Genomic DNA, 24,558 nt, shown 5'->3' on the forward strand with positions numbered 1-24,558 from the left:
GTGCACTTTATTTGACCCAATAAGAGCATAAAAAATTAAATTAAAATTTCGGTAACCACCAAACGTCTCTAATTCCCTTATTTTCGTATTTTTCACATTGATACTTACATATTCTGCATTCGTAACGATTCTTCTATTTCGCGTTTCGTTTTTCGTAGACGTTCCTGCTACACCCCTAAAACCGGAAGTAAACAATGTCGTGACGTCATCGATGGGAACATGGCCGCAGTGGTGACGTTGTGTAACTGTAATGACGTCACTACTATCTAATCTTTTCATTGGAGGATAAGGAGTAAGGAGTGCGGAGGAAAGTTTAAACGTCCGGCATCCATATTGTTCTTTCTTTTCGTGTTTGTGAAAGGAAGTTGCATTTCTTGGTGTCATAGAAGACCTTATTTAGCAGTAGTTTCAGCTATATATTGTAAGTACAAGCTTCGTTATGCTTTCGAACTGCATATGTGTGTGTGTGTGTGTGTGCCAAATTCGTATCCATGCACGTCAGGATTGGCGTATATGCGAGAATTGCAATCTCAGTATCGTGATGGCTTTCAAATTCAGTTTGTTTATAGATACAGAATTCTTGCATAAAACGTTCCTCTACGGCTTTATTGCGGCATATTTTATACTCATAAATGTCCGATGGGTTATTAAAAGCCCATTACAATTAAAAACGATGGTTGGCTAGACCTGCGATACAACCCTCCATCCCAGATTTTTTGTCGTTTTTTGTTGTATCTCTTTGTTGGCAGTTTTCAAAACTAATTTTCATAGTACCCGGGAACAAGGAAACGTGTATTTACCTAGTTGCATAGGTTGCACGAGGTATCGTTCAGTAATGGCTATTCCAGACTTCAAAGGCGGTCTTATTTTTGCTTTTTTCTCTCTCATTTTTTAGATGCATTGTCGATTAATTTCATTCCGTTGTTAATTTTTAATTCAACGCTTGAATTATGCATAGCATTTTTTGTCAGTTGTTCGATATTTCTCCCATACCATATTTAATAGGTAGCTCTTTGGGGGTCGTTGACCCACTGTACTCCCTCGAGAATTATGTTGAATTTGTTTTTAATCTATAGATTTCGATGTTTTACGTAATATAAATTTGGTTCCCGAACGGAAAAAGCAAATAATGGAGATATTTGACCACAAAGTATGGCCCACGTACTTTTTTTTACTTTTATTTAGTATGGCCCACGTAAGTTAAAACCTGCAATTTCAGAGTACTTTCGCCGCTTTTTGTTAGTAAGAACTGGTGGTATGCACAGTAAAATAGCGTAAGAACACGTCAAAAATAACTTGTCAGTACCAAACCTTGCAATCCTAACCTAACTATGCAAAATTATATCTGCTGTTGTGGAAAGTCGTTTTGGGTGCTATATTCACTTGTGCGAAGCTTTCGGACTGTTCTGATACACATTAAAGTAACAAGATAACAGCCGTACTTTACTTCCCAATAACACATTTTGGCGAGGTAAAATCAACTGAAAACGTTCATAAACAACAAAATCTTCATCAACCATGTAAGATATTTCAGCTTCTCAAGGGGGTACAGAGGGTCAAGGGTACAGCTCTTTGTCGATCAGGTCCGGAAACAGGTTGTGTGATAATGTTCGCAAGTTTTACTAGGAGTGAAGGGTCATTTAGTGGATCGATATTTATGGGCATTATTTGGAAGTTTGGAGAATGTGATTAGTTCAGATTAAGTCATTGAAAGTGACATTCAGTCAGGAATTATGCTGTGGAAAAAAAGTTCTCAAGCTATCATGCTTCTAAGGACCAAGTTCCGATTGTTAAATTCCGAATAAATCATGGTATATGGGAATTTTTACATTTTTTTTTTTCAGATCACATATGACCACAACGGTAAATGTTTACTATCCTTCGGACACCTATAACTTCTGAGTTTCGTTAATTATTGACATTTCTACTTACCTATCTGCTTCGCAGATCATTTTTTAACGTGTATTCACGTTTTTTTGTTCAATTTTTTTAAAAAAAAGTGTTTTTGTAACTGAAGAACGTACGTTTCCGCAAATGGTTTGTGGGGCTATGTGTCAATGGTTCGTGGGGCTATGCGAGAATGGTGTGTGGGGCTACAGATATTTTTTTCGAAACCAATTTTTAACTATTGTGACCCTACCTAACCTAACCTTACCACAAATGGTTCGTGGGGCTATGCGTCAATGGTTGAATTTCCGCTATGAAACATTCCGACATCACACAAAACACCTTCCAGATGTTAGACAATACTACAGGAACTTATTACGGTAAGTAGTTTCTTCTGTAGAAATGAAGAAATCTGTCCGAAGGATAGTAAACTAGTACCAATTAAGCTCTTGTGTTTTGCCAAACCTTATGTTGAAAAACCCATTATATGACTTCAGCATTGCAATGATCCCTACAAATGCTTACTTGATTGTTCTGCAAAGTAAATTGAATTGTTACTAACTTGGGCATATTTCTCAGTACTGCTAGGTAACCATAGGAAAATATTTTAACTAATTAAGATGGAAACTGAGTAAATATGACCCACAAGCAAGATTGGTTTTAAAGTCTCAATTATAATTTTTTTAAAGAGCAGCCTATTTTGCTTTGTCCAGTATGGACTGCTGCTTGCCCCATAGCTACACATAAGATACCTCTGTGACTAAAAGAAATATGGTACATATGTTCCCTTGCTTGTCGTTGATTGGTCTTTCTTTGATGTGAGCTTCATTTCTTTTGCTTTGTAAATATTGATTTTGCAAATCCTGCTGTGGTGACCTTTTTAACTGAACTTTTTAATACACAACATTAATCTAAAGTTATTAATTGAGAATGGAATTACATTGTGTTTTTTCATGTTGCAGGTTTTTTCTCCGGAACTGCATACAGGTACCGCTGGAAGAGGACGGAACACTGCAGGAGACACGTCGAGGGATCTATTCCAACATCCATCGTGCATAGGAAGGTAAGTGCTTGTTTTTACGATTCTCGAAGAGTTTATTGTTTATTAAAATTTTGCATGTGCAATTTGACACAAAAAGCTGTTTTTTCTAAGGGGAATGCACACGATGGAGTGCCAGATCTATAAACCGTCAAACCCAACAGAGCAAGGGGGATAAGGAAACCTTTAGAAGGGTCCTTGCCTGTTACATACTCAAATAGGTTTACAATAAATGTAGTATATTGTACAGATTTTGTCCCAGCCTCGCGACATTCCATAATCAACTGAAACAGGCAATTCACTCGCATTTCGACAGTTTTCAACAATCCACAATCTCCTATAGCATGCCAAGGAAGTACCTTAACCTGTCGTTTTAATTGGTTTATTAATACTCCCAGCTTCCCCATTGTTTTCATTGCTTACCTCAACTTATCATAGTTTCATCTGCATGTGCAATACAATGTAATTCTACATGGCTCTCAAGAGGTATTTCGACCTTCATGGAGGAGTAGTTAGTACAGTGTGTTATGAAGCCAAGAGTACTGGTTCAAATCCTGGCCTGGGCATGGGTGTTCTTTGTGAGTACTCCATCATTTTCATCCTATCATCACTCATCCTCATCACAATTAGCCGAAAGTGGCAGAAAAGCAACACTTTATAACAAAAGCCAAATTAAATTATATCTTTATAGAGGTGTGTGTGTGTGTACACACTGAATAAACTTAATAATAGCAACAACTTTCACATGTTCTTTCATAAGTACGTGTGTTTTATATAGCAGGGATGGTAAGGGGTGGAAATATTTTGTGGAAGGGCCCAAAACTTGTAGATCGGCACTGACAACATGACCTAATGTTATTGGTTGAGATTGGGATTACATTGTTTTTTCATGTTGCAGGATTTCTCCCCGGAACTGCATAGAGGGACCACTGGAAGAGGACTCACCAACAGGACGACTCATCAAGGGATTTCGTCCAGCATCCATTGTACATACGAAGGTATGGACTATGAAAGACATGTGCCCGGTTCGCTCAACCATCCTGAAAGTGTTCTTAATGAGCTGATAGTTAACGCATCACTAGTAATCTTAGCAGCCTGTTAAACTTTTAATGTTCGCTCAAGTGATTTTATAGGCCCGTTAACTAATGACATGTTAGAGGCATTTTGCTTTGATTCCTTGCTATTCTCATACTTTGATATGAGAAATGTTACGTTTTGATTGGTTGCACCGTAGACAGTAAGCACGTTCTTCCGAAACATTTGTTTTGAACTTTTTTATATGAAATCACAGGAACAACAATAAATAAAGTAATGTGAACACATAAACATATGTTTAAGAAAGGAATGTTAGTTAGGTATTTAGGTCCACACACCGAAAATGTTAACAGGTACGTTGTAATTTCGTAACTTAGATTTTAATGAGTGCCTACTGACTGCCAATACAAGATTATAAATCTATAAATAAAAACTACTGTTCTAGGTTAGGGTAGTCTGTTTGAAGTTGATAAATTTAATTATATTAAAATGGCATTTCAAAAGAGGTCTAAAGATGTCCATGCACGAAACGCCAACACCTGAAACTGCTTAGGACCTGAAGCTTTTATTTTTAATAAAACAACATATGTAATCTATATTACGTGATGAGATGGTAGTCGTTCGTAAATGTATTTTGTACATGTAACGGATGATTATTTTTTTCAATTTTTAAGTGCTCTTTGAGTTTGTTAGGAATATGATTTAATTTCCATTTGCACTGTTATTAAGTCAGCCCATTTTCAGTATGCTGCATAATAATTATATTAAGACTCACGTTATATTAAATAACATGTTTTATTGTACAGTACTTAGGTACAGCTATGAGCTGAATAAGTAAATAGGTTAGGCAGGTTTTCTTTATTTCTGTACTTGGTTAGGTTAGGCAGGTCAGGTTTGGTGCTTTTAACATTTATCTCCAGGTTGCTACAGCTGTCGCTAGCCGCTTGTGGTTGCACGCACTGTGATTCACAATATAGAATGAACATTTGTGTCGACCATTCTCTTCACTGCAAAATCATTTTTTTCCATTATGTTAATTGGAGTAGGTGGTTAATAATTTGAAAAGTTCGAAAGAACAATTCCCTACTATTTTCAAAGTTTGCAGGCTACATTGTGTAATGTCACAGATTTATTTTACATTAAATGAGAGTACAGGACATGTATTGCCTATTTCTAGGACAGTTGCTTCATTTTAATTTTATCTCTTAAGTTTTCTGACATTTTTCAGTTTAAAAAAAAACACCATAAAATTGGAATGGTAGTTATAAGCAGACACAAGCATAAACACAACAAACCATGACCTTCCTCAGTTTCTACGTAATCCACTGGAAAACGGTGTGGACGACGACACCGAATATTTTGGTAAATAACTTTACCTTAACAAATTAAAATATGTAAAAGAAGGTTACATTATTTTAAAAAGTCATGTGATGTTTTGTGTTATGGTTACAGTGCATTGAAGGTGGAAGCCCAATATGAATTTTATAAAATTCAAGTTCGTATAATTAACTATAAACATACATTTTTGGCAAAATTAATAAAATTTGAAAAATGTGTGATGATCACGATGCCATTATTGACAAAACTTTAAAAAGTACATTGATACAATATTTCTCATTTAACTTACATGTGATTTCTGATTTGCAGTACGAATTTATAATATGAAATGGGAAAATTATTTTTGCTGTAGAAAGAAATCGAACTAGTGTACGTTTTGCGATGGTATGCAAATAATGTGTTCAAATCGGTTTGGTATAACCTTTCAACACAACTGCTGGCATATGTAATTTCGCCATCTTATTTCCGACAACACAACGCACTGTTAAGAACTTCAATGAAGCAAAAGAGTGCTTTTAGATTTAACGACGACATTAGAGGTCTGTTAGCCTTAGCGAAAGTGGTAGAAATGCCTCGATGTGCTAATGTAGTGTTAACTTGATTTAACGCTTCTTTAAAATTTAACATGTGTTGATCAAACCGGGCAATGGCCTAATGAAGGCTCAACTGGTAACAGCATGAATAATTTTGCAATACATTCTAATGTACGGCAGGCACTATGATATCACTGCAGATTTTAGAATTTGGCTAGCAACCGTGCATAAATATTTAATTGTATGTTATTCAGATTTAATGGTACACATGATACAGAAAACGCACAACAATTAAAAAACCCTGCTGCACTCATTATATGAAAAAAGTAATTGTAATTTCCACAAGCGACTCAAACTTTTTTTTAGAAGTGAATTTTGAAAATTCAGGCACCATGGAAACTGGGAACCCTGGTTTTTAACTATGTGGCACAAATATTCACATTCAACGAGATCAGAAACCTGTGTGTGTAATATGTTGCTTTTTCCACACTTTCCTTTCTATCCTGCATCTTCTATGATGAAATGAATTTCACAGCAACTTTCAAGCCTTAACTGAAACAATCTACTTTCCACGACAAAACTGATAATGAAATTAATCCATCTTGCATTTTTGAAAGGTACAGAGTTCTCCAAAGTGGAAACTTGTCTCTACACTGAGTTTTGGGTCTTGTGAACACCTTTATCTTGTGTTGTATAATAATTACATCGGAGCTCAGATAAATATTAATTTTCCAGTTTTAGCCATAAATATTTTTAAAATCTTGTATTTAATTCATTTTAAGTGTATATTCTATTATACATTCAAACATTCTATCCATCATATATTTCACATACATATTTGAAATCAGTCTCGTCTTATAAGATCACAGACACTTCTGGGATGTAGCAACTTCCAATAGGATAATTTAAATGTAGAAATGTCCACAATCGTAGAAGCCAAATTGATATTCAAGTAAAATAGCTTCACCATTGTGAATAAACTCTGATGTTTTTCAGTATATAATATTTCATTCACTTCTACTCACATGAGACTTTTCTAATTACAGATGTTTCTTATCGTTGGACACAGCCAGGTTAAGTACCTGCACACATGTGAAGGTGAAGGGAATGACTACCATTCCCTGGCTTTTCCTGGGTCAAAAGTGCACCAGTTGTGGGAACACATTGAGGACCTTGTGCCTTATTTTGATGTTATTGTGATCCACACTGGAGCAAATGACCTGTCAGAGAGAAGTGGGAGACCATTGACAAACGTTGCAGCTGTATTGCACAACTTTGAGGTCTTGCTGTCGAACATCAAGTCGCTTCACCCAACAGGAAGTGTTGTTGTTTCAGGTATTGCATTATTTCTTTTCTTTTCTTAGTTTTGGGTTGTTTTTTTTCTTTTTCACATTTGCATGGTACTGTTGGGGATCACAAATGCATAAATTCTTTGCACCACACTCATAAATCTAGACTAATCTCATACTTATTAACTGATTTCTTTGTATAGACTACATGATGAAAGTTGTGCAAATTACTCACAAATTTAATGTAAAAATATAAATAACTTACGTTTTGCGAGTATCTAGGTAACTCCTGCGACGTTTCAGGATGCAACTGCTCCCTTCCTCAGGCTGCTCACATTTAGGTTATCCGGGAAACAGCATGGTAGTCTGACATGCACCTGTAATGGCTTTTAGATTTTTATTATTTTTTAACCACGCCCCTTTTACCAATCATATATCCTGTACCTATGGTGAGTTCGACGTGGTTATGATTTATACATAACCTAAATGTGAGCAGCCTGAGGAAGGGAGCAGTTGCGTCCCGAAACGTCGCAGAAGTTCCCTAGATACTTGCAAAACTTAAGTTATTTATATTTTGTATAGACATTGAATCGCAAGCCATCTGCCTATAAGTGTGAACTTAAACTCTGTAGAATGGAATGTACGTTGTTTTTTTAAATGTTTGTCTGGTTTTTTTTTGTGCAGATAATTGCTAACTTTATATTTGATTTGTCTTATTTTCAGGGATTTTGCCCAGAAATGTGAACACCTTTGACCTCAACAGCAAGAAGTCTCTTTATCCAGAAGAAATTTCTCGGGTTGGGCTGATCAACGCTTGGTAAATTCATTTCTTAACCTCTTTAATCTGTTTTCTTTATTATTATTGTATGTGGGCCATTCTCAAAATATAAGTTTATAAATTATATGATTTCACAAAACCATAAAATTGTTTTAAAATTTGTAGAAATAATTAAATGTTTTGTTCTCAAAGAACCTAGTCCAATTCTAACCTTGGCCAAGATCATTTGCTCCTAGTTAATCTAAAAGTTATAAATTGGTAATAATTGGCTTGTCCACAGAGTGAACTTCCATCTGCATAGTGGGTTTTTGGGTCGTCGATGTGGATTTGTGTTCTATTGCTATTATTTAGTAACATTACTAATAAAATTACTATTAAAAATGAAAATATAAAATAAATATTAAAATAATTAGGTATCGTTTAGCTATCAGCAGGACCATTAATGACAATATGAAAACAACAAAATGTGCTTGCTAGCAATAACTTTTTCATTATATTGCTACCTAACATGGTTATGAGACACCTGTTGCAAATATAAGAACATAATCACACATAATATTGAAGCAGATATCAAATAAAATATTCTAGCTAGCAAGAACATTTTTATTCTATTACTATGTCTATTTCACATTGGACTGGCAGATCTGTAACGAAATATGTATAATACGTAGTAGCTTGCATATGTAGTTTTTGGTGAAAACATGCAATGTAAAGTAACACACTGTAATGTTAATTTTTCATGTTTGAGGGGTGTGAGGTGCATTTTGCTACCATGTTTTGTTATGATATGAATTGCAAAATGCAAAATAAACTCTTAAACTCATTTACTGACTCAGCGCCTTCTGAGGTCTGAATTAGGTCAAATAATGATGTTAGCATCATGGTAGCACCTCCATTTTTCAAATTTCGTTGATCTTTTTTGGTTCTCAACATTACTTTTTGTTTATGTGAATACATATATGCTCAGTTCCGCAGTTGGTCGACATGTGGGCATTACACTAACATCTCACAATGTGTTGACGGTGATCACCTCATAGCTCCTAATAAGTTAATGGAACACTCCACCCTATTATATTTTACTACCTGTAAGAAAACAGTTAGACTGCATCTCAGGGAGCTTTCGTATTTTACAACAGATATATAAACATGAATTTCAATGTTAGTGGAGCGCTAACATGTCGAACGGCAGGTTAACAGTGTGCACCATAATGTTACTTATTTAGCATTTGGGGGGAGGGTTGCTATATGAAATCTGAACATGGTAACTTTTCTTTACTAATTTTAACATTCTGCTAATGGTTTTCGCTTTTCCAGTGCAAGAAAGCTGAACAACGAGCTGCAGGATCTTTGTTCCAGAACTGGTGCATCATTTCTGGACTGGGGAAGTTTTCCAGGGAAATACCTATCAAAGGATGGACTTCATCTGAATTTTGATGGTGTTTCATACTTGGAGCAGAGGATTCTGGAGCATGTGCAACAGATAAGTACTTGTTTCAATATCTCAAGCATGGCTCCTGATCCTGTCCCCTCACTTTCAGTGTCTAACTTACCTGCTATTCCCGTTCAGTCTCCTCAACCTTCTTCTTTCTGCATCCAAAACCCGCCTCTGACTGATCCTCATACCCTACATAAGCCACTGTATTCCTCAATCGTAAAGTTGCATTCTTCTACCATTCCTCAGAACTTCATTACTACACTATCTTCAAATGCCCTTCATACTCCTTCCTCTCCAGAAATATCTCTTCCTTGCCCCCCACCAGCAAAATCTGACCCTCTGAAGTCTCTTCCTATACCAAATTTTTCCTCTATGAAGTTTTGTTCCCTTTCCACTCTACCTGAATCTGGCCCTTCAAAACCACATCTTTCACAGCCTGTTACTCCTACATTTGTCCCACCAAAGTCTCCTTCTCGTCCTGCACCACTTAAATCTGCCCCACCAAAGTCTTCTTCTTGTCCCACTCCACTAAAGTCTGTCCCACCAAAGTATCCTCCATCCCATCCTGCCCCATCAAAGTCTCCTTCTTGTCCCACTTCACTAAAGTCTGTTCCACCAAAGTCTCCTCCATCTCATCCTGCTCCATTTAAATCTGCTCCACCAAAGTCTCCTCCATCCCATCCTGCCCCATCAAAGTCTCCTTCTTGTCCCACTTCACTAAAGTCTCCTCCATCTCATCCTGCTCCACAAAAGTCTCCTTGTCCCACTCCACTAAAGTCTTCTCCTAAGTCTGCCCCACCAAAGTCTCCTCAGTCTCATCCTGCTCCACCAAAGTCTCCTTCTTGTCCCAATCCACTAAAGTCTGCCCCACCAAAGTCTCGTCCATCTCATTTTGCTCCGCTTAAATCTGCCCCACCAATTTCTCCTCCATCTCATCATTCTCTGCTTAAATCTGCCCCATCAAAGTCTCATCCTGCTCCACCAAGGTCTCCTCCATCCCATCCTGCCCCATCAAAGTCTCCTTCTTGTCCCACTTCACTAAAGTCTGTTCCACCAAAGTCTCCTCCATCTCATCCTGCTCCGTTTAAATCTGCTCCACCAAAGTCTCCTCCATCCCATTCTGCCCCACCAAAGTCTCCTCCATCCCATCCTGCCCCATCAAAGTCTCCTTCTTGTCCCACTTCACTAAAGTCTCCTCCATCTCATCCTGCTCCACAAAAGTCTCCTTGTCCCACTCCACTAAAGTCTTCTCCTAAGTCTGCCCCACCAAAGTCTCCTCAGTCTCATCCTGCTCCACCAAAGTCTCCTTCTTGTCCCAATCCACTAAAGTCTGCCCCACCAAAGTCTCGTCCATCTCATTTTGCTCCGCTTAAATCTGCCCCACCAATTTCTCCTCCATCTCATCATTCTCTGCTTAAATCTGCCCCATCAAAGTCTCCTTCTTGTCCCACTTCACTAAAGTCTGTTCCACCAAAGTCTCCTCCATCTCATCCTGCTCCATTTAAATCTGCTCCACCAAAGTCTCCTCCATCCCATCCTGCCCCATCAAAGTCTCCTTCTTGTCCCACTTCACTAAAGTCTCCTCCATCTCATCCTGCTCCACAAAAGTCTCCTTGTCCCACTCCACTAAAGTCTTCTCCTAAGTCTGCCCCACCAAAGTCTCCTCAGTCTCATCCTGCTCCACCAAAGTCTCCTTCTTGTCCCAATCCACTAAAGTCTGCCCCACCAAAGTCTCGTCCATCTCATTTTGCTCCGCTTAAATCTGCCCCACCAATTTCTCCTCCATCTCATCATTCTCTGCTTAAATCTGCCCCATCAAAGTCTCATCCTGCTCCACCAAGGTCTCCTCCATCCCATCCTGCCCCATCAAAGTCTCCTTCTTGTCCCACTTCACTAAAGTCTGTTCCACCAAAGTCTCCTCCATCTCATCCTGCTCCGTTTAAATCTGCTCCACCAAAGTCTCCTCCATCCCATTCTGCCCCACCAAAGTCTCATCCTGCTCCACCAAAGTCTCCTCCATCCCATCCTGCCCCATCAAAGTCTCCTTCTTGTCCCACTTCACTAAAGTCTCCTCCATCTCATCCTGCTCCACAAAAGTCTCCTTGTCCCACTCCACTAAAGTCTTCTCCTAAGTCTGCCCCACCAAAGTCTCCTCAGTCTCATCCTGCTCCACCAAAGTCTCCTTCTTGTCCCAATCCACTAAAGTCTGCCCCACCAAAGTCTCGTCCATCTCATTTTGCTCCGCTTAAATCTGCCCCACCAATTTCTCCTCCATCTCATCATTCTCTGCTTAAATCTGCCCCATCAAAGTCTCATCCTGCTCCACCAAGGTCTCCTCCATCCCATCCTGCCCCATCAAAGTCTCCTTCTTGTCCCACTTCACTAAAGTCTGTTCCACCAAAGTCTCCTCCATCTCATCCTGCTCCGTTTAAATCTGCTCCACCAAAGTCTCCTCCATCCCATTCTGCCCCACCAAAGTCTCATCCTGCTCCACCAAAGTCTCCTCCATCCCATCCTGCCCCATCAAAGTCTCCTTCTTGTCCCACTTCACTAGAGTCTCCTCCATCTCATCCTGCTCCACAAAAGTCTCCTTGTCCCACTCCACTAAAGTCTTCTCCTAAGTCTGCCCCACCAAAGTCTCCTCAGTCTCATCCTGCTCCACCAAAGTCTCCTTCTTGTCCCAATCCACTAAAGTCTGCCCCACCAAAGTCTCGTCCATCTCATTTTGCTCCGCTTAAATCTGCCCCACCAATTTCTCCTCCATCTCATCATTCTCTGCTTAAATCTGCCCCATCAAAGTCTCATCCTGCTCCACCAAGGTCTCCTCCATCCCATCCTGCCCCATCAAAGTCTCCTTCTTGTCCCACTTCACTAAAGTCTGTTCCACCAAAGTCTCCTCCATCTCATCCTGCTCCGTTTAAATCTGCTCCACCAAAGTCTCCTCCATCCCATTCTGCCCCACCAAAGTCTCATCCTGCTCCACCAAAGTCTCCTCCATCCCATCCTGCCCCATCAAAGTCTCCTTCTTGTCCCACTTCACTAAAGTCTGTTCCACCAAAGTCTCCTCCATCTCATCCTGCTCCATTTAAATCTGCTCCACCAAAGTCTCCTCCATCCCATCCTGCCCCATCAAAGTCTCCTTCTTGTCCCACTTCACTAAAGTCTGCCCCACCAAAGTCTCGTCCATCTCATTCTGCTCTGCTTAAGTCTGCCCCACCAAAGTCTCCTTGTCCCACTGCACTAAAGTCTACGCCACCTAAGTCTCCTCCTGCTCTTCCAAAGTCTCCTCTTTCTTGCCGTACTCAAAAATCTATCCCTTTTGATCTGTCTACCCCACTGTCTTCAACCTCCCACAAGCCACTCCAAATTTCAGATGTCCGACACAGTACTTTCAGTAAATTTGTTTTGCTTATCTCCTCCCTGTCCGCATCCTTTGTGACTACACATATAATTTGTAAAGTAATTGTTTTAGCATTTATATGCTGTACTTTGCTTCTTTTACCTCCATCTATATTTTATAACACCTTTCAATGTCCTGCATTTCCAACCTTTTTCTCAGCATCAGAATATTGTAGCCATTCTATTAGCCGTGGTTTGTCTCCTAACACATCTTCAATTTTCTCATGCTTCTTCCTTCACTGTTGCCCCATACACGTGCTTTCTTTAATGTTCCCTTTAACTCATAAGGTATTTTCTCTGTTTTGTTCTGACTTGTTACCAACCTGTCCAATCTTGAATGTGTGTCCAGAGTGTGTGTGTTTTCTAATTTCTTTCTTTCCAGTAATTCTTATTTCACTGTTTTTCACAGCAAGCTCTTTCATCAAACTATTTGGAATTTGTTGCAAAGTTCAGGAATGTCATTTGTACAGGCAATATATTTTCGAGTCAAAAAACTGTTTAAACCATTGTTCTTCATGTACGCACACCAAACTGTGGGGAGGGGGTGATCTTCATACTGGCATGGAGTTTGGATCATTTCAAGATTTTATCATTGCATTCAATCAATGGTGTTGCGAGAACTTTCAGCCAATGGTTGTCCGAAAGTCTGAAAAACATGTTGGTGATGATTGTACAGAAGAAATTTTGTTGAATTTCCCTATTAGAAAAGCTAAATATTACTGTACCCATTTTGGTAAGCCAAAACCACGGGGCAAAAATATTAGGAGAACACAATCATTTCACGCTTTAGGTTGCACAGCACTTGTTAATGTCAATTTGGTGACCAAACCATTCAGATACAGAATTGGGAAAGTTGATACCAATCACTGCCATGAAATTGGTGAGTCTCTGTTTGCATCGTATAATAGAAATCGGTTATTGACAAAAGAAGAGAAGGGTAGATATGCACATCTCTTAGAGTATAGTGTTAGTACCAGGGAGTTCAAACGTTACATTTTGAATATTACCGGGAAGAAGTTAACCTCTCAGGATGTTAGAAATATTCGCAGGGATTTACGAAGAGACAACAATAAAGGTAAGACTGAATCTGAGCTCTTCATTGATGTTGTGCAGAACTTTCAATCCAGAAACCCTAATGGTAATGTTGTTGTTGGAAAAAATGATGATGATACGTTTTCGTATGTTTTTTTCCAAACTGAAACAATGAAGGAGCTTGCTGAAAAGTACAGTGATGTTCTGTTTGTTGATGGAACCTACAAAGTTAACATTGAAGGTTTTCCTCTATATACAATTTTATGCGAGGATGGGAATGGCAAGGGGAGACCTTTGGGGTATATCTTTGTTGAAAATGAATCAAGGGATGTTCTCTCTGCTGCAATGTCCTCTTTCATTGATGCAAATAAATGTATTTGTACAAAGTGTAAAGTTTTAGTAGTTGATAAGGACCTCAATGAAATCCATGTACTGAAATGTCTTTTGCCTGATACATGGATAATACTGTGTATTTTCCATGTTATTAAGGCATTCAAGAAGAAAATACAAAGCATTGGTAGTGCCGAAGTACGGGATGTATTGATGTCTCTTATCAATAAGATGGTTTATTCCCCACATGAGGAAGATTATAATGAATGTCTACAGTTGTTGGAGAAAACAGATACAGATTTTCATAAATATTTTTTACAGAACTGGCATTCATGCAAGGAAATGTGGGCCCCTTGCTTCCAACAGGGCTTGTGTCATTTGAGCAACAGAACAAACAACAGAATGGAGAGACATAACAAGCTCCTGAAAGAAGTCTTAAAACCACATGATCACCTTTCTTCGGCTCTTCACAAATTGATACAGTTTGCAGAAAATCTTGGTGATGAATTGGGACAATCTGCATACAATCAACTAAAGACTACACTTGATACGACAATGTTGAATTCCACCACCCTGTCAGTTTCTAGTTGTTGCACGTCCATGGCAAGCAAGTTGATCTTCTCCCAGCTCCAGTGGTATGAGAAGAACAAAGTATCATATACTGTCTGCATGGAGGCTGACAAATGTACAGTTTCGTTGGGCAAGAAGTCTTACTGTGTATTAAATAACGCATGCTGTTCTTGCGATTTCAATGTAAGGATGGGTCTCCCATGCAACCACATATTTGCTTCAAGGGTCCATTGCCAGTTGGAGACTTTTTCTTCTGAATTGGTTTCTGAAAGATGGCTAAAATCTCAATTCCTGGGAAAGGTTAAGGTTGAGCCACCAACTGCCAGTGTAATGCAAACGACTAAGAAAAAGCCAAAAATGGACAGTCCTGAATCAAAGTACTGTCATGCAATGGTGCTTCTCAAAGGAATGGGCTCCTTCTTGTCAACCTGTGGAGAGCATGAGTACTGGGAAAAGTACAAAATGCTGGAGCATTTATTCAAGGAGTGGAAAAGCAACTCTGATCTTGTGCTCGTGAAACCTGAAACTCTTGCTGACGAAGACCGGGAAGTTTGTATCTTATCTTCAATTGATGATGAGATTAAGTCTGTGGAAACAAACCCCACACAGGATGTTCAGCATCAAACTGTTGAGGTTAAGGAAAGGTGCATGCAAGTAAAGGATTATGAAGAAATCAGAGTTGCAAAGGTAACAGGATCGCCTCAAAATGACAAGCAAGAAGACATTGAGGTGAAGGAAATGTTGATAAATGATGGAATTAATGTTGAACAAAAGATAAATCATGAACTGGAAATGAGCGGCATAAATGGAACCTGTGGACATGTCACATCAAGTGACAATGGTAGTTTGGACAACTTTGTCATCACCATCAATGCTGCAAAGCACAGGCGAGGAAGGCCAAGAGAAAAAAGGAAAGCTCTGCTGAAACCAAATGTACAGATGAAGATGGATGCCTTTCTAAAACCTTTGGAAACATGCATGTCAAACATGATGGCTGCTGAGTTCAATCATACCTGTCTTCCTCCATCAACAGCTTCATCACATGATGCTGTTGATGTTGAGTGCAAACCTCCAGTGAAGAGGGTCTGCAAAAGAAAGGATGGTCCTTCTCAAAAGCCTGCTCTTCCTCAAGACAGCTTAGTTCATGACCGAGGGCTTTCAAAAATTTCGAAAAACGATCAACCGTCACCTATGTGGATTACTCACCTTGATCTGAGGGAAAGTGACAGGTTGGAACTTTTAGGAGAAGGGCTCATGGTGAATGATAGGATCGTGAATGCTGCACAAAGGTTGATTAGAGATCGCTTTCCTACAATTCAAAGCTTGCAAGATTCTGTTGTAGGTCAATGTTTGCAGTTTCAGCCGGTTTCTTCTACAGATAAATTTGTGCAGATTTTACACTGTGGGTCTTTTAGACATTGGATCACAGTCACAAATATTGATGCACCTTCACATACTGTATATGTGTACAATTCTCTTGATCAAATGATACCAGTTGATGCTCTCCATCAGGTGTGCAATATTGTCAAGTGTGATGCTAGCAGAATAACGGTTGTTACAAAACCGAGTCAGCTGCAGGCGGGAGGTACTAACAATTGTGCCTTGTTTGCAATTGCTAATGCTTTTTCTGTAGCAGCCCAATTGGATATGACTGCAGTTGCCTATGATGAGAAGTTGATGAGGCAACATTTGCTGCAATGCATAATTTCAGGAAAAATGCAACAGTTCCCAGCAAGTGTAGAACAGCCCAGGAGGACTGTTGAGCGTGAAGAACAATTTGACCTGTACTGCATTTGCCGGCAACCATACACACGCGGTAAAAGCATCTACAGTCACACAGACATAATGGTGAAATGTTCCAAGAACAAATGTGGGGAATGGTATCATAAACAGTGCCTGGGCATCGATGACACTGTTTTTGATGTCAAGGGAATTCCATTTAGATGCCCCAAGGAGCACACCTTCTAAGTAGCTTGACATTTTCTCCCAAGACAAAAAAAAATTATTTGTGCCTGGTATAGTAATTCTCATTGTGTATATTTATGTTTATTTTATGTTTATATCTCATATTTTATATTATATATTTTTATTATATATATTTTTATTGTATTATATATTTTATTATATTATATATTTTTATTATATTATATATTTTTATTATATTTAAGATTCTATATTTTTATATTATACCATATACTTTGATACTATATATTTTTATATATTTTATGTGCATTGATGGTTGACTTTGTGTGTGTGTGTGTGTGTGTGTGTGTTTCCACTTGGCATACTGTGACTCTTTGGTTGTTTCCCTATACTTTTCCTTCAAAAATGTTAAGTGTATGTAAATTCCAATCCCCAGTAAGTTTTCATTTTTGTATTTTTTGCCTTCTTTACCCAGTGATATTTATTTATCATTATTAATATATTAGTTTCATTTTTACTAGGGATAAGACCGATTAATCGGTACTCTATTGGTATCGGCCGATATAGGCATATCGGTTTATCGGTAAAATTACCGATTATTTTACTGATCCGATATATCGATAAATATCTGATAGTTTAGTGCAAAATTCTGCCATTTTGTTGTAATTTTTATGGATAATCTCCATGCCCTACCTTTTTAAAAAGTAAATGTCTAAATATGCAATTTCTCTTGCACTGCAGACACTTTGAAACACACATTTTTTAAGGAGGTCAATGAACCTTTCAGGTTTTTCCAGGACCATTTCTAATTTTATATCGGATCGGTAGAATATCGGGTATCGGTAAATTTTATATCGGTACTTTATCGGTATTGGCCAAAATTTCATATCGTCCCATCCCTAATTTTTACTTTGCTTTTTTTGCTTTGTAAAAGATGACAAAAATCTTCAATGATGTTATCCCAGTTTGTCAGTGGTGTATGATAATGCATTTTACATTTATTTTCCCCACTCTTTCATTCCACGCTTACAACATAAAATGGCTACAATTAATTTCCTTCCCAAAATTTATCTTCACTTACACATATCCAGCTTTAGTATCACTTGGATTTTAGTATTGTCTTTCTACTTTAAAGTATTGCAGTGAACATTATTGCATGCATATTTTCCATTCTTATTCCTTTAATTATTCTGTAAGGATGATACAAGTCCTAGCAATTATCATTTTTGATGATGCACTTGCACATCATTTTCCTTCAATAGTACCTTTTTTTGTGGGGTATCAATAAACCTGTTCCTACTACCCTTTTTGCTTTCATGTGGTTTTGTTTTTCGCAGCTGAAGAACATTTATTCATCTGTACAATGGGTACCACAAATAGAAGCCTGTAGGCGAATTTCCATTATGCGGACCTGTTGTGTTTTGAATTTCAATGAAAAGATAAGTGCCACTTTCCTAATTTATATTGCATTTACGTAGTTTGTTAATTTATCTAGTTTTCCCTGTTCATTTATCCAGTTTGCCCTGATTCCCATTGACCTGTAAAACAAAGTGAGTCAGTGGAATTGAAGTTATATTATTTTTACTAAGGGTGTTTGTCAGACCTTTTTTAACCTGATTGTATGCAAGGGGTCATGCTGGGTAAATATGTATTACCCACAAGCAAATTTCCTTAGGAAATTGAATTAATTGTAGCATGTAAATATTAAAACCTATATTGATAAATGCCATTTTATTAAGTGTGAAGATTTTATTTAACATAATTCAGAAAGTAGAGAAAGAAGACTAAAACAAACATTCTCTGTTATAACATAAGAACCCACTCTAGGTATGTAGCGCACAGGAAAAAAAATACTTCATAGGTCTGCATTGTAATTGCTTTAAAGTAGGGCAGAACAGGTGCCAATGATCTACCAATTACCACTGATGTCGATACTTGAAAATTAAAGTAATTAAAATTTGTTCAAAATATTCAGTAATTAATCTTCTACAATTATGTGCATGAATTTTACCAATAAATTTGCTGTAGAATATTCAAGAATTACACGGTAATTACAAGGTAAAGGACACCACGCCATGAAGGAGTATAGGGGTAACGCCCTACACTTTCTTGATCCGGTCGTGAGTTTGAGAGTATTAAAAGTAGATGTTATGGAATAAAAAATAGTTTTTCTTTCATAATTTGTGCGAAAGATAGAGGAAGTTAGAATTTTGCATGATTTCCAAGATAATTCAACTTTAAAAATGTCACACGGTACTTTCGTGGACTCCGTGAAAGACCAGTATGCCGGAAAACAATCTTGTCAGTGAATTCCAACCGATACTTTCCAATACCACTGTTAACTGCCAATACCGATGCCCTATTTTATAGACAACAGATAATTTTGAACATGTAATTGTATTACAGAATTTCCTGTTGCCATATTAATATGCTTTTCTTTTCAGGCTTCGTCATGGATATGATGCACCGTGTGAAGATTTTTGATTGAAGATTGTTGCAGGGTGTTGAAGTTTTCTTCTTTGTCTTTCTTTTAATGTGTAATTGCTGGGTCTTGTAATCTTTATGTATTCTATTAATATGTAATTCCTGGCTCTTGTAATCCTTATGTATTGCATTTTTAATATGTAATTTCTGTGTCTTGTAATACTTATTTATTGTTTTTTTAATATGTAATTTTTATATACAGGGTGGCCCAAAAGTAGGTATACAGTACCAGTGACTTTATTCATCAACAATTAATGAACAATTTTTAGTGGGTAGTAGGATGACTGTGTACTTTCAAATTACTAGCCATCATTCATAGTATCAAGATATCTTAAAAGGATAATGAACTTACAAAGAACAATGTCAGGCCGACAGTCGTATATACTGTATACCTATATTTGGGCCACAGTGTATTATATGATCAATATAAACAGGGTTGCTACGCGACTGGAAAACAGGGAAAAGTCAGGGAATTTGGTTGGTTTTGCATATTTTCTGGAATTTACGGGCATTTTGGAGTCGCAGGAGAACCAGTTACAAAATGAACGAATGGTTCATTTCCACTTCCGAATTCGGTTCTTGTGATTCCAGTCCCCCAAAAAGATTCAGTTCAGAAACTTGTTTCTCTCGTCATTATGACTTCTAGTCTGTTACGTACAAAATTATGGTTCCTTCACATTTCAATTCTATATTTATTCACTCTCGGATCTAGGTTCTTGGATCCGTTCATTTTGCGACTCTTTTCTTGAGAACTTGTTCAAGACCGGAATTTGGAGAGGTGTGAGATTTTTCCTTAGAAAACAAGCTACTCAAGACGAAACCTACGCACCAGCCATCCTCAGAATTTCTTACGGAGAAAATGTTGCTTTAGCTTTGTGTGTGGTTAGGAAATTTCCTTTCTGCAAGAACACACCCGTTCGGAACCTGTTCTCTTTTGATACGTGAAGCGGAGCAGGTTGGTGTTCGGACAGTTCATTGGTTTTGGATCTGCAATAAAGCTTGAAGAGCAGAATTTCATGTAACTATCTGTGGTTGACGTCACACTGGACGGGTGTGGATGCCGAGTAAAAACAAAGGGACTCACTACTTCGTTCACCCCATGAACCCATTCTGTGAATGTGAGTCCTTCGTTTGCGACCCATTCAGAAGCAACCTCATCAACTAGTTCATTTGCTTGTTGTCGTAGTTTTTACATTGCAGAGATGTGTTACACCCGACAAATTAGTGATTTTATGCAGTATCAGTGACGTCATTATTCAAATATGCACGTGTTTTGTGCATGTAGAACGAATTTATTTTTTAAAAACTGGTGCGAAATAGAGGAATTAAACGTACGCTGGTCACACATCGTTGTTAGGTTAGGAATGTTGGTTTCATGCCGATAGTAATTTTACGTATTGTTTGCGTGTAGAATGAAATTATGCTGAAAAGTGGTGAAAATGAACCCAAGTTCCTTTTGTTTTATTACGATTTCATTATGCTACAAATGCAACTTTTACATGGTTCGATTTCGATTTATGTCTGTTAACACATACTGCAGAGTTTTAGCGATTACTTAAGATTTTGTGAATATATGCTTTTGTGGTTAGGTTAGGAATGTCAGCTTTGGTTGCCTTAGAATTAAAATAAAGACCCTGAATGCACTCTACTAAGGTTCCGATTTATTTCTACATTCATTCCCACTAGTTTACGATACTTACTGTCGCTTGTCAACCGGAGAATACCTTGTCCGTGGGAAGCGTGTATGATCGATTTGAAGTTTTTTTTTCAATATAAATAACTTTTTTTGAATCCAAATAGTGCTCATTATTTTAAGGAAGGTTCAAATTTCGTGTCACAATGATTGCCAAAATTCTATGATAATTAGTCTTCCTGCTAGGAAAATTTGAAAAAAAAATCATAAAACATTCGGAACTGTTACCTTTTAAAAGACAGATTTCGATGTTTTCCGTAATATAAAATTGGTTCCAGCATGTGTGAAAACTCAAATAATGGAGATATTTGATTCCAAAGTATGGCCCGCGTATATTTTTTTTTTAGGTGTATGGTTGGTCACTGGCCCCATTCAAGTTCTGAATTTCCGTAATATATACTATTTTCAATAAATTAAAAAATATAATCATTAAACTTATTGCATATTTTCTAAAGGTACATGACCTAATTTTCTGTTGTTTCTCATTTGTATTGATATAGACTAATTGAGGTTGTATACAGGTTACATTGTAAAGCTTTGATATATGCCACATATTTTATTGATTTTTACACCACCTTAATTGTAATGACTTAGTGAAAATGGGGAAGTACAATAGTTATTTATTTTTTCATTGAATAGCATTATATTAATCTAACTAACTAACTCTCTAGCCTTCTTAAACCCGAAGGTTCATGGCTGCAGCAACACAGGCCTTCCATCTTTCCCTATCTTGAGCAAGATCTATATACTCTTTTCCATCCCTACCAATTTCCCTTAGGTCCATCTCAACGTTGTCCTCCATCTTCGTCTTGGCCTTCCTACAGGTCTCTTACCATCAGGTTTCCCAACAAGAATCCTGTAAACTCCTCTTTCCTCTCCCATTCGTGCCACATGGCCTGCCCACCTAAGTCTTCTTGATTTAATTATTCTAATAATATCTGGACATGAATACAAATTATGTAGTTCTAAATTATGTAACCTTCTCCATTCACCTGTGTCCTCATCCCTTTTAGGTCCAAAGATTTTCCTGAGGATCTTATTTTCAAATACTCTCAATTTATGTTCCTCTTTCAATGTAAGGGACCAAGTTTCACATCCATATAATACTACAGGCAAAATTACTGTTTTGTATATTTTAACTTTTAGTTTCTTAGATATTAAACGAGAAGACAAAAGTTTATGAAGAGAGAAGTAACATGCATTTCCTGAATTAAGCCTACTTTTTATTTCCTCTTTAATATAATTTTCATTTGTTAATATTACTCCTAAGTATTTGAATTTGGAAACTGGTTCAAACGAGTTGTTATCAATAATTAGATTTTGATTATTACCTAACACTTGGTTTCGGCCTGTAAGCATATATTTAGTTTTCTCTTTGTTAACTTCCAAACCTATCTCTTTAGCAGTTTTGAAAAATATTTTAGCATTATTCTTAATTGTATTCACATCATCCCCCAGTAAGTCTACATCATCTGCATATGCTAACAACTGAGTCACACCATTTAATTTTAGTCCTTCTTTAGTTTCTTTTACCTTCCTAACAGCATATTCTAAGGCAAAATTAAAGAGCAATGGAGATAATGCATCTCCTTGTTTTAACCCATCATGAATTGTAAATTTGTCACATATTAATACCCACACGAATTTTACTTTCTGTTTCACTGGTGCATACTTTTATCATACTAACAAGCTGCTTAGGTATTCCAAACTCTACTAATATATTATATAGTTTATCTCTTTTGACTGAATCATATGCTTTTTTAAAATCAATGAATAGCTGGTGGACATTTTGATTATATTCCCACTCTTTTTCAAGTGTCTGTCTGATGTGAAAAATTTGATCTGTAGTTGATCTGTTACGTTTAAATCCACATTGATAATCACCTATAATTTCATTAGCATATGGGGTTAGTCTTGTTAAAAGAATGTTAGATAATATTTTATATGTTGTTGAGAGTAGAGAAATTCCACGGTAATTATTGCAGTTCATTTTATCACCTTTTTTAAACACAGGAACAATTATGGATTCTTTCCACTGTTGAGGGATTTCTTCTTTATTCCATATTAAACAAATTAATTTATGAATTTGACATATTAATGAATTTCCACCATATTTAATTAACTCAGCTGGTATTAAATCAATGCCAGGTGCTTTGTTATTCTTTAGCCTTTTAATAGCATCTTTAACTTCAGTCAAGTTAGGTTCTGGAACTAAAGGTTCTGCTGTGTGTACTTAATTCACTTCTGATTTATCTCCTACATGGACATTTAAAAGGTCATTAAAGTAGTTCTTCCATCTATTTAGAATATCACTTGGGTCAGCTAGAAAATCACCGTCTTTATCTTTTATCAAGTTTACTTTAGGTTGCCACCCCTTTCTAAACTCATTTACACCTTTATATAAATCTCTGATATTTTTATTTTTGCTGTTTGTTTCAATTTCGTTAATTTTGGTTTTCAAGTAAGCATTATATTAATCACTAGGTAAATTTTCAGCTAATAACTGTGTATATTCATATTCATAATAATTAACGTGCCTGCATATTTAATTGAAAAATGTGAGGTTCAAAAGCAAAAATCATGATGACAAACATGTCTGGAAAAATTTTATTTCTGGTCTGGAAAACCTGGAAAAGTCAGGGAATTTCATAATCAAAAAATCGTAGCTACCCTGATAAACTTCCTTTACTTATGCATTGTTTTTTTTTAATATGTAATTTTTATATATTATATGATCAATATAAACTTCATACTTATACATTGTATATGTAATTTTTATATATTGTATGAGATCAATATAAACTTCCTTTACTTATACATTGTTTTTTTAATATGTAATTTTTATATATTATATGATCAATAGAAGCTTTCTGTACTTATGCATTGTTTTCTTAATATGTAATTTTTATACATCATCCATATATACTTCCTATGCTTTCAATAAATTAAATATTTGACACATTGACCTTTCACTTTCTTGGAGAATTCCCTTCATCATTCTGTGATGCCGCATGTATGTTGTAAGTTGCTTTACATGCCATGAAGTAAATATTAGGTTGTAGTGTCTAGAGCAGCTGTTCTCAAACCATACCTTTTTGTTTGTTTGTTTGTTGTGGGATACGATTTCACCATGCATAATGTGTGTGCATGTTTTCCCATTTTTATAATATTTCATGTAGGTTTTCATGGTTCACTCTTTGAGAACTGCTGGTCTGTCAAGCAACATAGACTGATGCCTCTTTGGCTTCAGCAGTAGATTTTCTTCCATTACTGTGTCTGATACATGGTGTATATGATAAGGTAACAGTATTGAGTTTTTATTCATTATTCCACATCTTGCAGTGTTTTATGGAATGGTATTGAGGTGAGACTGCAGCAAGTTTCCTCTGCATTTAGGCATTGCCATTTTACTTAGATTTTCACATTGTCTGAAACTGAGAGAGCATCATAATAGAAATCAAACTTTTACCTTTACCATCAGCTGTGAATGTCTAGTAAATCATTTGTCTGTGACATGCAAAATTTGAGCAGTTATGCTTTATATTAACTTCCTTCCTGTAAGAAAATGAACCACGTGTATGTTAATACAAAATACAGGAGTCTGGACATTTTGAGATATTAAAGCATTTGATTAATTAATACAATATTGAATTTAAGGTCTTGAATTATTGCTGCTGGAGTGGCATTCAAAAAGACTCGACTGGTAACAGCATGAATAACTTCGCAATACATTTTAATATGCAGCAAATCCAAATATTTTAAAATTCAGCTAGCAACAGTAAAACAATTTAAT

At 36.9% G+C, this 24,558-nt stretch overlaps 2 protein-coding genes across 3 annotated transcripts; both read left to right on the forward strand.

Annotated features, from left to right (window-relative positions):
* The first annotated feature begins 317 nt into the window (after positions 1–317).
* On the forward strand, positions 318–21,636 carry LOC145984167 (uncharacterized). 2 transcript variants are annotated; one of them, XR_014441284.1, is made up of 3 exons: positions 318–421; positions 2,850–2,950; positions 17,926–21,636. XR_014441284.1 is itself a non-coding variant. In XM_083117653.1 (3 exons), the coding sequence occupies exons 1-3, from the start codon at positions 2,201–2,203 to the stop codon at positions 18,064–18,066; spliced, it is 309 nt and encodes a 102-aa protein (XP_082973779.1). In that variant the 5' UTR covers positions 2,168–2,200; the 3' UTR covers positions 18,067–21,636. The 2 variants fall into 2 exon arrangements, 1 of the variants encoding a protein (XP_082973779.1); XM_083117653.1 differs by lacking the exon at positions 318–421 and adding an exon at positions 2,168–2,267.
* LOC145984324 (uncharacterized) lies at positions 3,399–16,890 on the forward strand. The gene is made up of 5 exons (XM_083117978.1): positions 3,399–3,412; positions 3,825–3,924; positions 6,879–7,167; positions 7,845–7,938; positions 9,214–16,890. The coding sequence occupies exons 1-5, from the start codon at positions 3,399–3,401 to the stop codon at positions 16,631–16,633; spliced, it is 7,917 nt and encodes a 2,638-aa protein (XP_082974104.1). The 3' UTR covers positions 16,634–16,890.
* Positions 21,637–24,558: the final 2,922 nt, after the last annotated feature.

The sequence above is a fragment of the Lepisma saccharinum genome, chromosome 2 (genome assembly GCF_977018435.1).
Source record: "Lepisma saccharinum chromosome 2, izLepSacc3.1, whole genome shotgun sequence".
Taxonomy (NCBI): Eukaryota; Metazoa; Arthropoda; class Insecta; order Zygentoma; family Lepismatidae; genus Lepisma; species Lepisma saccharinum.

Bases quoted from the DNA above. Each gene is read 5' to 3' on its own strand.
- LOC145984167 (XM_083117653.1), top strand. From the start codon at position 2,201: ATGAAACATTCCGACATCACACAAAACACCTTCCAGATGTTAGACAAT. The intron at 2,268-2,849 runs GTAAGTAGTTTC...TTCATGTTGCAG, and splicing joins TACTACAGGAACTTATTACG to GTTTTTTCTCCGGAACTGCA. The intron at 2,951-17,925 runs GTAAGTGCTTGT...TGTTTTTCGCAG, and splicing joins CATCCATCGTGCATAGGAAG to CTGAAGAACATTTATTCATC.
- LOC145984324 (XM_083117978.1), top strand. The intron at 3,925-6,878 runs GTATGGACTATG...TTCTAATTACAG, and splicing joins CATCCATTGTACATACGAAG to ATGTTTCTTATCGTTGGACA. The intron at 7,168-7,844 runs GTATTGCATTAT...TCTTATTTTCAG, and splicing joins AGGAAGTGTTGTTGTTTCAG to GGATTTTGCCCAGAAATGTG.